This window comes from Uloborus diversus, chromosome 10 (genome assembly GCF_026930045.1).
Source record: "Uloborus diversus isolate 005 chromosome 10, Udiv.v.3.1, whole genome shotgun sequence".
NCBI lineage: Eukaryota > Metazoa > Arthropoda > Arachnida > Araneae > Uloboridae > Uloborus > Uloborus diversus.
The window spans coordinates 39,524,170-39,537,892 of record NC_072740.1 but is presented as its reverse complement, the minus strand read 5'-3'; the positions used below and the strand labels follow the sequence as shown (position 1 = coordinate 39,537,892).

Below are 13,723 nucleotides of genomic sequence, written 5' to 3'. Positions count from 1 at the left end.
ATCACAAACAAAAAAAAAAAGGTTTAAAAAAAAGAGTGCTACGGAACATGGTGTAACAGCATAAGAAACTTAAACTCAGAAACTTTAAAATCAGCTTGTATGTTTGAAATATATATATATATATATATATATATATATATATATATATATATATATATATATATTAGGGTGGTCCTTATTTATATGGGAAAAATTTTTTTTTCGGATTTCAACAAGTGACGCCCCCTAGTTTTGTGACACTATAATAAAAAGTAATCGGTGCAAAATTTGAACTCGATCGGTCAATAATAACACGTGCCCCTAGGACGTTAAACTTTAACACTTTTGATAATTTTCTCACAAACCTTCGAGTTTTTACTTCAGACCCCGTACGTCGTTTCTCCTATGTTTGCAAAATATTTTTACGTTGAGGTATCACTAAAATTAATCTTTTTAATTACTTCATATCGTCTAAAGATTTTACATTGAATAAGAATGAAATAGTGCTTTAGAAACTTTACCTTAATCGTACGCTTTTCTCAATGTATCTCAATCGTGTGCATTTTTTTTTTCGATAGTCTTGAACTGTCTGTAAAATACTAAATTGCTTCTGTGACTCATATTTGGTAAATTGATTGTGAAATTCTTCGATTAATTGTGCTCCTCTTTCAGTTGTATCATTCACAACTTTCAGCATTTTAACGATATCCCTTTAAATAGTTTCCTTCATTTTGCCATGAAGCAGGATCAAATAGGAAAACTTCTTTTGGTGTTTGTAACTTATCAAACAGTTTTATTGACTTGTAATTGATTCTATAAATAGGAAGATCTTTACTAAGAAAGTATTCCAAATCATCTACTGTTATCTGAAATTTTTTATAGTCATCAGACACGTCTTCCTATTCAGCAAGCATTTTTAGGTAGTCTTTTCCTATCTTCAAAGTTAATTCCTTCATCCAATACGGACAAAGCTACTAGTTCATCCCCTAAGTACCATAAATGATTTATGAATTTTTCAATCACTGCTTCTGCTGCATGTTTGTCATCATTTTGTACGCTACAGGTTTTTTAGACACTAGACTTTATATTAATTTAAAAGGCCTAGAATAGGTTTCTGCGAAAAACTATATCTTCATACAACATTTAACTGTAAAACAGCATTTACGGGCATTCTCTTCATGTAAGGTCAATTTAAATTGTTTCCTAAATACATAAATATTCAAACAATAAATTCCTTTTGCCACCCATCTGGCTCTCAGATAAGCTCCAGGTTGCCGAAAACATATCCCTGTAGGAGGGAGGACTTCAACAAGAAATATTATTACACGTTATGAGAATTCATTGTAATATTTCTTAATTCCACTTTCTACGAACAATAATATGTCATCAAATTCTTCTTTTAGAATTTAAGTGGTATGTGTACTTTTTGAATTTTGAAGCGCTTAAATAATGGAATATCGAGTCTAGAGAACTAAGAAAGGAAAGAACTTCTTTAAAGACACTCTGCAGTACGATTTCAAGTGCATGATGATAGCAATACAAATGCAGTATATCACCGTTCAACTTTTACTCTAAAAAATTACATGCTCAATTTATACGGCCGGTATTGTAAGCAGCTGTATAAAACACTACAGCTTGAACAGTTATCAATAAAGAGCAATCATCTAAGATATCATATACAACTGAAGAAATATCTCAGAAATTCTGAGTAGCTGTTCAACATTGGGACCTGAAGCTATCATGGTAAGCCTATCGGCCGTTTTTTTTCCGGTTACATCTGGATGTAGCTTTGTATCCCAGGGAATAACTAAAAAATCTAAATTTAAATTCATGAAATCTGATTTTACCTCTCGAAGATTTTCTCTTGCTCTCTTAAGGGATGTACGATTGATCATAAGCTTATTTGGATTTAAATTTACTGCATCTACATAGGCAGTTAACAAATGAGCAGCATCTTTGTCCGTAATATGGCATTTGTCTAACATTGATGAAATGCGAGCGAATCTCAATAGTTGTCAAGCTTTTTTGCGTTGTGGTAGACCAGATATAGAAAAAAGGTTCAACAGGTTAGGATAGATACCCATTTCGGTTTCTAAATCTTGTGAATTGCAAGAGGAATTTGATAATAATAAAGGACTATGTACTGAAATACAAGAGAGTTTAAAGTATAGATTTTTACATTATTCCGATCTCGAATTTTTAAAAATTTATATTTTAGATATGGATTAGATATTATTTTTATGGTAGGGTAATCGAGGATTTTTCAATATTTATATTATAAGAATGCATAAACATTTAAGTATAAAACTAAAGAACAGTGAATTAAAATATAATTGTCATTATTTATATTTATAGCATGGAAACCTAGTGACCCTATTTGCCACACCTAATACATACACGGAAAATTTTCTAAATCAACACCCCCAAAGCCTGGAGGAGGCAATTTGTTGTTGTCAAAAATCATTCATTAATGGCCTAGGTCATTCATTAATGGCCTAGGTCTTTCATTAATGGCTTTTGAATCCCTTGTGTCCATTTTGGTGGAAAGAAATGTTCTCCTGCCGCTTGGTTTGAAACGAATAGCGGTATGTCTGTCCCAAAGCCATTGGTGTACATATACCCTATGTAATATGTAAAATTTTACAGAATGAAAGTGAGAGAATGGTTGGTCTGGAAGCAGCAACATCTATTGAGGTTCAAAATTACTTTAAATATGAAACCTAGGGTTAGTTTTACATAAAAATGAGAAAATCCGCAATTTTTCCTCCGAAACTCAAAAAAGGGGACCTAGGGGCACGTGTTAATATTCATGGATTGACTTAAAATTTTGCATGGATCATTTATTTATATAATGGAACAAATTGAGGGGGCGTCGTGTAAAATATCTACAACTTCAAAAATAAGAACCACCCTAATATATATATATATATATATATATATATATAATTGAACTTAATGATTATTCCTTGGTATATTTCTATTAGCATGACGATTAACTTTCACATGCAGACTGATTATTTCAACTAATTTGCACTAATTTACATGTACACATCATTAATTCTCATATCTTACTGACAGAAAGAACTCAATAACTATAATGGGTTCGTTAAAAATTATCAGTTTTGCTAATGTAAGAATTGGTACAAACAATTGAAGCATTTTAGTCCTAGTACTAATTTCTCTCTTTCTACAAATCTGTTTTTTTCTTTAACTTCATCTGCTACTATCTGACTACAAGTTTTATGTTATGAATTTTTCTAAACTATAGTGAAAATATAAAGTTAATTACAGTTCAACACAGCTTGTAGAAATACTGAAACAAATAAATGAGTATAGAGTTTAAAGAACTTGATAATTTTTTTTTTTTTTTGTAATTTTTATTACTGACTTTTGTTTAAATGCAAAAAAATACATATACTCATGGTTTTCAAAAACTTAACAAAATTAACATGATGCATTACCTGTCCCATGATTTGGAATATTCTACCCGCAGATCCTTTTGCAGTTGCCACTGATGTTAAATGAGGCATAGCATTACCGAGAGAAAAAGATCCAATCATTACGGCAAAAAATACCTAGAAATAGGAAAGTTGAAATAAAAGACAATTCCAATGCTTACAGAACAGATAAAGCTGCTTATAGATAAGCTTAAAGAATGGCTTTAGAAACCTGAGTGGAAACTTTGGTACATCATGAATAGTACTGATTCTTCTGTGAAACATCAATACATTATGTAATAAATTTTATTTTAGATACAGTAGACCCTCCTTTTACGCGGGGATTACGTTCCACAGAAATGCCGCGTAAATCAAAACCATGTTAATTAAGACTTAATTTTAGCATTAAAATAGGGGTTAGGTTCCGTTGATACAAAAAAATACTTCATTCTAGTGATGACTACTTGTGCAATAAGTTTCATGTGTACTTATATTGATTTCTATGCACAACCTGAATAAACAAAACATAAATTAATTTCGTGTTCTGTTTATAAAAAGGAGCTGGCTATGATAGTCACCAATTGATTGGCAGGCATTAGAATTTTTCTCTGTAGTTCTTTGCAGAGCATTGACGCATCCATGATCACTTGCGTCATTTCCATAATAAATTCTTCCTTCACTAACAAATCAAAGATCATTTCTATTGTCTAGGAACAGCTCAAAATTTTCAATGTGAATGTTTTTGGTTGTGTGTCAGCTATGTCGTTGGTTTTGTCCTCCTTTATCACTCCAAAAAGCTCTTTTTCCCGTGAGTTCTGAACAGTGTGAGTTAATAACTTTACTTCTGGAAAGAGCGCTGGAACCAATCGCATAAAATGTCCCCACTGGCCCAAGCTCAATTATTAGCATGCCAAAATGCAGTTTATTATGCGTAACCTTAAGGAGTTTAGATTTTGAAAGAGGAGAAAATTTTATCTGTTTGCACTGTCGCATCCACGTAAAACCGGAATTTATCCGTATAAAATAAAATGAAGGTGTCCCAAATCTTAAACAGCATAAAATAAACCCACGTAAAACGAGGGTCTACTCTGTACTTAACTATTATTAAACTAACACAGATCGATACCCAGAAAATACCATAATATCAATGAATGCAGCCTATCACTATCAATGAATATCAGCTGCTTGTTATGACTGACGTAATTCTTTCAATGTAAAATATGTCAGCAAGTATGATAACATTTTCATGCGAGTATCAAATGTGAGAGAAACAAATGAAAAAAAAAACACTTCAACTTAAGATATCTCAAAAAATATTAAAATTCTGCCATTTCAATATTATTTTCGCGAACCTCCTTCATACCTCTTGCAAACCCCCAGGGGTTCGCAAACCACCGGTTGGGAACTGACGCACTAGAGGCTTTTGAAATGGAAGCAAATATGTGAAAAAGTACTTAAACTAAATCGTTAGGCAGGCCATTGAAATCTAATGGTGGGACCAGGGTTGAAGATTACCGTATTTTCCTGACTATAATCCGTGGATTATCTGCTAAGAAAGGCAAAGTTTATGAGGCGCAGATTATACGCAGCTGCGGTTTATCTTTTTATTGCCCTTTGAAATTTTCTTAGAGCAGCGTTTAGATGTTTTCTCGTGCAAGAAATCTCCATCGACCACCAAGAGACTTGATGCGCCCCACACCTTTTCACAGGAATAGACTTTTCTGCTGCTGAAATAATCAGATCTTGAACTATAATCATATCTTGATAAGATAATGCTTAATTATGGCTACTGCAGATTGAAAAAAACCAAGCTCTAGGCATTATTTGACAAAAGTCAGATTTAAATAGGTTAATTTTTCAAACAAACACCGTTTCTAAAGCTACAGTACTTTTTGTGCACTAGTAGATTTAAATTCTTGTTAATTTTCCACAGTACTTTTAATTTAATATATTTTCAACAGTTTATAATACACAATTTAAGCGCAGTAAGAAAATGTTTGTTTCGTTCTTTCTTTCTAACTGTTGTTATTTATAATAAGATGATTTAACTAATATTTTTTTAAATAAATGAAGTATTTTTTTAATGCTAAAATCCACATCAAAGCACTTAATTATCATTGCAAATTCATAGAAATATCTGCAAAGTAAAATTAAATTGAAAACATATTTTAAAAAAAAAGTATTTTATGAAACAACAATGAAGATCAGAATTATCTTACTAAAAAAATTCTAAACGATAAATAATCTTCATTGGGTACCGTTTAAATTTCAAAAGGTGAAAAATTGAGATGCAGTAAGAAGCAGTTTGGAATTTATGCAACATTTTACTTACTGAAAAAACATCACCTGGTGTCATTTTATTGTCCAAAACAAAATTTGCTCCAAACCTGAGGGGAAATATTAATTAGTAATCTTATTTATACTTATTAAAGACAAAAAGCAGCCATAACATTACTTCACTGAAATACTTTTGGTGGACGTAATTTAAACATGTTTACACACTATTTTTGATAGTTGTGCACTGGAGAAAAAGTAAGGTCATTAAGGGTTTAATACAGATCAAATGACTCAATAATATAAATTATTTTAGTTTAACCAAAAAAGTAGTGAAATAAAATTTACCAGAAAGCAATTGCATATGATCCATACAAAACTAAAAATGTAAATCCAAAAGCAAAAGCAATGAAGAAATACTTTCGGATTGCAATTTGCATTCCTTGGATGAGAGCTTCCCTATACCTATAAAGAGATTGAAAGAAGTTGAAAACAGTCAAATTACAAAATACATATAAATAAATAAATGGCAATAACAAATACAGGTCCAAGGGCAGAGATTGGAGACCCCTGCCATGTACTATGCACAGCCCATATGAAATAGTTGTCACATGTATGGTCTGCGAGAGAGAAAATAACCAGCTATGGCTGTTTTAGGTGCTTTCCTGGATTATTTGCACTCCTTCTGATTGATATGTTGCATTTAAAACCTGAGCAGAGCCAGCAGCAACAATTATTGCTGAATAAATTAATCTTAGGAAAAATCAGGGCTCCTTATGGAAAAATTCTAAAACTGAATCATTGAAATAACTGAGATAACATGAAGTGAAAATGCAGAAGCTCATAGGACACACAAAATATATTTTTTACTGATCTTACTTTAAACCAGATGTGGCTAAACTTTTCGGGAAGAGTGCTCGCAATCAGCAGAAAAGTAAATAAATGTGCCACTTTCAATTTTTCCAACATGCTAAACTAGTATGTTGTGTCTATCACGATATGCATAAGGGGATAGACATTCCATCCAATATCTTTCTCATTTTTAAATTTACTTTCTCACATACAGTGGCTCCCAAAAGTGTTCGTACACCTACGACTTTCAATGAAATAGGCCATTATCCATTGGTTAGAATTAATATTTCGGAATAGGTATTTTATTATAAGATCTATGATCTATTCTTAACAAAACTACATGAAAATTTTTAATAAAACATGAAAACCTAATTTTTAAAAAATCAAAAACCAAAAATTGCCGGAAATTTTATCTCACAAAAGTCTTCGTACACTTTGAAAAAATGTCAAAAAATTAGTAAATAATCTAACTTTTTACAAAGTTATTATTTAGTAGAATATCATACAGTATCAACAACAGCTTTTAAACGTATGGGAATAGATTTCATTGTGTTTTTCTTTCTTTTTTTGGGTAATTTCTGAGTAAGTGTTCAGACGTACTTCGAGTCTTACTGTTTCTAGTTAGCTTTTCGTTTCAATGGTGTATTTTCGTAATCCAGCTACCAGATATCTCCAAATATGTTCCATTAAGTTCAAATCTGGCGATTGAGGAGATATTTCTAAGCTTAAGGACAATTTTTGAGGCACCAAACGCAAACGCGTGCTTCTTGTCGTTATCTTGATAAAAAAACAAAGTCGTTTCCGATTACCAAATTTTGGGCAAATAGTTTAAAATTGTTTTTTAAAATATTTAAATAAACAGAATGATTCATTATTTCATCAAAAAATTCCAAATTTCCAAGTCCTGATGCTGTAATGCACCCTTACACTAGAACACCTTCACCGTCCTGATTACTGATCCAACTATGTTCCTAAGTTTAAATTCCTCATTTTTTCTTCTATTTACAATTATACAACAATTTAACCCAAAATATTGAATTTATTTTCATCTATAAGTAAGACGTTGTTCCAAAACGTTTTGAGCTTATTTATCATTGATATTACGACGAAAAGCGTAAGCTTACTGGTTTTCGCACGAACAAGAAAATTTCTGCGGGATGAGGTCCCATTTCATCCAGCTAATCAGAGAACTTGGCGAACAATTTTAGGTGAAAATTAAACGTAAAATGTTTCATTCAATTCTGCAGAAACTTTTTCAGCACTCAAATGTGTATTTTTCATAATTTTTTTAACTGTAAACCTCCGATCACGCATTGTTAACTTTGCCAGTTGACCTTTTCTTACCTTGTTTTCGATCTGATTCCTTTCTTTAAAGCATTTTATCAAGCACTTTACTATAGAATGGAATAAATTAACTAATTTAGAGACATTTCAAACCAATTTACCGCTACTGTGGGGAAAAAATTCAACTTTCGAATGGTGTTTGTGGTTTTTTTCGAATACCAGCCATTTTAAAGTAATAAGCAAAATATTAAGGAATAAATACACAAAAAAATTAAAGCCAAATGACCTTTAAGAGTCAACACAATGCAAAAATAATAAATAAACCACATATGATAATTTTAATTATGAATTTATTCGAAAATATTTCAGTGTACGATGACTTTTGTGGCGTATCTTTTCTCTTTCTCTTCGTTTTTTGACAAATTTTAAAAATAAAATCTGGCAATATTTTGAAAAAAACTACTGAGTTTTATTCAGAATGGTATAGGAATGGTGTGATAAAAAATTGGACTTCATATTCGAATTCAGTTTTGCGTTATTTTGGTTTTACTACAAAATTTCAAGGTGTACGAACACTTTTGGGAGCCACTGTATATAATGCACAAAAAAAAAAAAAAAATGTAATGTACTTTAAGACTTGTTTTTGCTTTTTGCCAAATATACAAAAATATTTGGTGTTGAATCAGTGGTTAATCTTGAAGATTAAGTTCCAGTTGGATAGCATGTTGAACAAAAACAGTTGTGGATTGTTCTTTTTTTTTAATCACACCATAGCTGCATAACTGTTGCAGTACACGAATATGTCATAACAGCAAGAAAATGAAAGATAAAACTTGGTTTTCTTGCATCAATTTGTGTCAAATAATTCAGTAGAACCTGATTGCCTGTAGGAACTGCATTAGATCCCCCCTATTTTTTTTTTTTTTTTTTGTAATACAGATTAGACTTATATTACTTCATAATTTACAAATAAAAAGTCAAACATCCAACATATCATCATTTCAAATATTATATACAATCATTTTCAACATTTTTAGCATCAAAAATGATTAACAATTCCTTATTGTGTTTTTTTTTTCCATATGAATTCAATCTAGCAAGTATGAACATGATTTAATTAAGCAATCTTACACATAATAGTACTTAATAAACAAAAAATTAACAGGTACACTCAATTTGTTGTTTTACAAATTAATATTTTATGCACTCATATACAACATTATATGTTTCAACTTCATATATTAAGGTATAAACACAAACACATGTTCTTCTAGTTATGGCAAGAATAATAACGTTGGCTAAATAATAACGTTGAATTGAATTACTGCACTCCATAACTATTATTAATATTTTTAGCTATGGTATACAAAGGTCAAATATTTTCACCATAGTAAAATTTCTGATTAGATTTTTTTTTTTTACGTTTTCATTTTACATTCTTGAAACATTAAAGAAAAAATACTTAAAAATACAAAATTAAAGGAACATAAAAATATTTCATCCAAAAATTAATAACAGAAACAGGATTGAATCATTGAAAGTTTTTCCAAATGTATTTAAAAATGAAATAATAGTACTAAAAACTTTTATATTTTTGTTTTAATTAACATAATAAAATAAAAGAAACAAAAAAACAAAATAAACATGCTTGAGTACCTCTTTACCTCTCTTTCTTGCCCATTAAATATTGTGACAGTTCTCATACTTGAAAGAACTTCTTCAGCTATGCCTCCAGCAATTGCATATTTTTGTTGCTCTCTAGCTGATGATGTAGCAATCATCTAAAATTATTTTAGAAAATTGCATCATTATTTAAACTATTGAAATGTTGTCTCAGATAGATTGTACTTGACAAATTTTAAGATAGCTAGTACAAAAGTTGAAAGTTATAATCTTTCAAATAAAAAAGAAAAATCACATAAAAATATTTTTTGTGGAAAAAAAATTATGTTTATACAAGGTACAGCATTAACAAAACTTCAGGAGAGATAGAGTACAACTAGATGATGGGAAACCACACTGCAATGCAAGGTTGGAAATGCTTTCCTTGTGCAGTAGTGAAGATACAAAGCATCAGAAAGGAAGGACATGTACAGGTTAAGAATACATGTTAATTTGTGTTAGTATAGCAAACATTCTGGGAAGTCTGTGGTTGGAACATGCAACAGATGTCGCTACATGTACCAACAAAACTTCAGTTAACAATGCTGAGGACTAGGGCTGGGCGATATACCGACATATCGTCAGATATTGATATGTAACTATTACCACGGTAGCGATATTTAGATTTCTATCTGTCTGATATATCGGTTGAAATGGAAATACGGGACATAATTACGGAGAAACTGAAATACTGACTCAAAAATACATAACTTTTTATAGCTCTGTATGATGGATGAGTGCTTGAAATTTCAAGAAATTAACTGCATTCTTCAATCAGTTATTTTATTTTTAATTATAGTACAAGGGAAAATTAAATGGGCCACTGAAGTTCAAGGTGGACCCATTGTCAGATAGGTCCCTAGATCCCATTCCCCTAAAAAGTTTTCAAGAGCGGGACCCTTCTAAGGACCGTGCCTCTAGTTTCTGACAAGGCTGATATGGCTTCTCGTGGGCCGTGAAAAGTGAATGCGTGTTGGTTAAAAAAGCATCTTAATGCAACAATTAAAAATTAACCAATGGAGGTATCAACATGGTTCATAATTTTAATTAAACGTAAACCATTGACATTACGTTGAATAAAAGGCTTGCAAAATATACTGAACAGAAATGTTTGTATTAAAAAAGAAATGAAAAACGAAAAAAACCCTAATGAGATTGAATAAAATACACCGCAAGCTCAATCATTTCCATCCGAGCTGTCATATCTCACTTAAGCCACTCATTGCTGAATGAAAATAAACTATTTTCATTCATCTTTGATAATAAGAGAGAAAATTTTTATTCCGTTCATAACACGAGGCACAATTTGAACCGGTAATCCAATTTTAATGCCTTATCGCCGGCAACCCTGACATTACCGTTAATGCGCTGACATAGTGTTTTTCGTGAATGTTGTACGCATTAACGTTAATGCATACATGACATAGTGTTGTTTGTGAAAGTTGTATGCATTAACGAAGATGGAATTGAGTTCTACATTCACAGGCATAGGTTCTTTGTTAAAGTTCTACGCATTTTCGGAAGAGTAACAAGTACCATAATTGAAAAAGCTGATACAATTTTTAAGCATTTTTTTTTTAATTTACTAATGTAACATAAATGAATAATATACATAATTTGTGGATTTTAAAAATTATGAAAAATTTCATAGAAATAAAAAAATGTCTTAAAATTTATTTAAAAACTCCAAAAAAGTTTACTGCCCTAATTCTGATAATATTCAGATTTTTTCAAAATAAATAAACTTTTTAATTTTAATTCCCCCCCCCCCCCCGAAAATATTTAAGTTACATCTCAAATTGCAGTGCATTTATTGCTGCATTCTTTAAAGATTTATTATTAGTATTTTACTTAATCTTACTCAACTAAAAAGTAAAAATTCTTAAAGCAAAAGCTATTAAGTGACCAAAAACAAATTATTTAAGACATCAATACGAAATATAGTTCAAAGTACATTCAAATTATTGAGACTGCTCAAATTGAAAGATTTAAACAAAATATTGAATTGAATATTTAAAACTTTTTCGTTGCGAAGCATTTTTGTCATGCATTGAGCTGTACCATTGAACACGCCCTCCCCCCCCCCTCCAGGAAAGTTTTGAATTAGAGAAATATTATATTTGGAAATGTTTTTTGATCCTTTGCACCCCCTCCCCCCCAAGAATGTATCGATATATCGAAAATATCCATATTTGGAGAGTGATATATCGCAGTATTAAAATTCTGAAATCGTCCAGTCCTACTGAGGACCTTGTTGCATACATTGTAGCAGCTGCTAGAGACTAACCCAGTATTCTCACTTAAGTTAGATCTTCGATAAGTTGGAGATGTGAGGCCTGTATCACAGCATGAGGTCGTAATTTTAAACACCTACCACTTGGTTAAGGATCATTGTCTCTTATGCTTCTTTTTTTCTTAATATCTTGCTGTACAAAGATCAATAAAAATGTTGTTTTACCTTGTACATGTCCTTCCTTTCTGGTGTTTTGTGTTGTCACTGCCACGCCAGGAAAGCTTTTCCGACCAAGCATTGCTATGTGATTTCCCATTGTCTAGGTATACTCTATCTGTCCTGAAAGCTTGTAAATGCTGTACTGATACACCTTGTATTACACATACATGTAGCTTTGAGTTAAAAAATCACTACAACCTACAATGAAGAATTAATGAAAGCAGAAGATTCATACCTTTCCCAAAAATGCTGAAGACAAAGCCATCAATGGTGATAGAGCCATTATCACTAAGGTTAATTGCCATCCTTTTACAAAACCAACAACAAAACCAGCTACAAATGTAGAGCCAAACTGTATGAGCATACTGAATTTATCACCAATCCCTTCTCTAACTCTCTCAAGATCACTGCAAATAAAATATTTTTTATCATATAGTAAATTAATGATTATCCACGGAATTAGGTGGCATGGTAACCACAGATAATCCGCAAATTAGGTAGAAAGGATGGTAGTATATGCAAATAGAGCTCAAAAAGATCAATAACACATGCATACATTTAAACTGTAGCAAAACTATGAGTTTATGTAAAAGCTAGAAAAAGATTGTTCATTATTGTAAAAGGATTATGCATATGCAACAAACCATGCACACAGATTAACTGCAACAGATCAACTAGGTTACACCAAATACGTAAAGGGGAGGGGAGAGGAATTTTTTCAAGACTCGTCCGGTCACTTATTTGCTCACGTAAGTAGTGAAGATGTAAAGCAGTAAATAGTGTTGGTTTGAAAATCAGATTTGAACTAGTCAGGCTTTGATGATTTTAAAAGGATTAATACAATTGGAAAGGGGGGGGGAGGGAAGACAGCATTAGGAGCGCCTAAAAATAGTATGTGCCCTTATTAAGTTAAAATGAGTGCATTTATCTACATCCACACACAATTAATCATTGCCGAAAAAATTCTTTTTTTGAAATTGTGAAAGGTTGTGGACAAGCCGCCTGAGGATAATCGAGAGTTTACTGCATGATTAATTGAAACCACATAAAGACAGAAAAACAAATCTCAAAACAAAAAAAAAAAAAAAAATTGCATGCATTGCACCAAGTGACTTCCAACTCTTTGGACCGTTAAAGAAACATCAGGAGGTCAGCATGAAAGTAATCATGAAGAATGTTAACCAAAACCAAGGTGGCCTGCTCATTGGCTCTGAACTGCTGACCTCCCAAGTGTTTCTTTTAAGGCCTAAAGAGATGGAAGTCACTTGGTGCAAGGTCTCAATAAGTAGCATTCTTATTAAGTCATATAACTTTCAGTTTTATGTTTTATGGCTTATTTCCAGATGGAATTAACCCTATGCAGGACACTAAAAAAATCTACATATTATTGCACTTACAAGATAAATCTATACTTCCCAAGTAACAAACAAGATACTAATAGGACTTTATTTTCTTACTAATGACCATCTTCTTGAAAAAAAAAAAAAAAAATACATACATGCTCCTTTTGTCAAAAAATAAGTTAACAAATTTCCAAGGAAATTTACAGTAAAATTTACTTTAATTCAAAATTGTTTTCAATAAAACAATTTAAAAATTTTCTTAAAGTGCAACCCTTCCTAAATTTACATTTTTCTGCATAAGTTTTAAATGGAAGATTTTAATAAACGTAAGTTGTTTTTAAGATGTAAATTAAAAAATAAATGTTAAGTTATTTAATAATGAATGAAGAAATATTTTTTAAATATGTTAATAATTTGGTAAATTATGTAAGCAAAAAAGT

General features: G+C 31.2%; 1 protein-coding gene across 1 annotated transcript in view; it reads right to left on the bottom strand.

Moving 5' to 3' along the window:
• Positions 1–13,723, bottom strand: part of LOC129231724 (ATP-dependent translocase ABCB1-like) — a 74,601-nt gene that overhangs the window by 33,356 nt on the left and 27,522 nt on the right. Inside the window, exons 6-10 of the mRNA XM_054866086.1 lie at positions 12,176–12,347; positions 9,483–9,607; positions 6,039–6,155; positions 5,749–5,803; positions 3,441–3,554 (exon numbers count right to left, since the gene is read on the bottom strand). Coding sequence (XP_054722061.1) covers positions 3,441–3,554; positions 5,749–5,803; positions 6,039–6,155; positions 9,483–9,607; positions 12,176–12,347 — 583 coding nt within the window. The remainder of the gene's footprint in view (positions 1–3,440; positions 3,555–5,748; positions 5,804–6,038; positions 6,156–9,482; positions 9,608–12,175; positions 12,348–13,723) is intronic.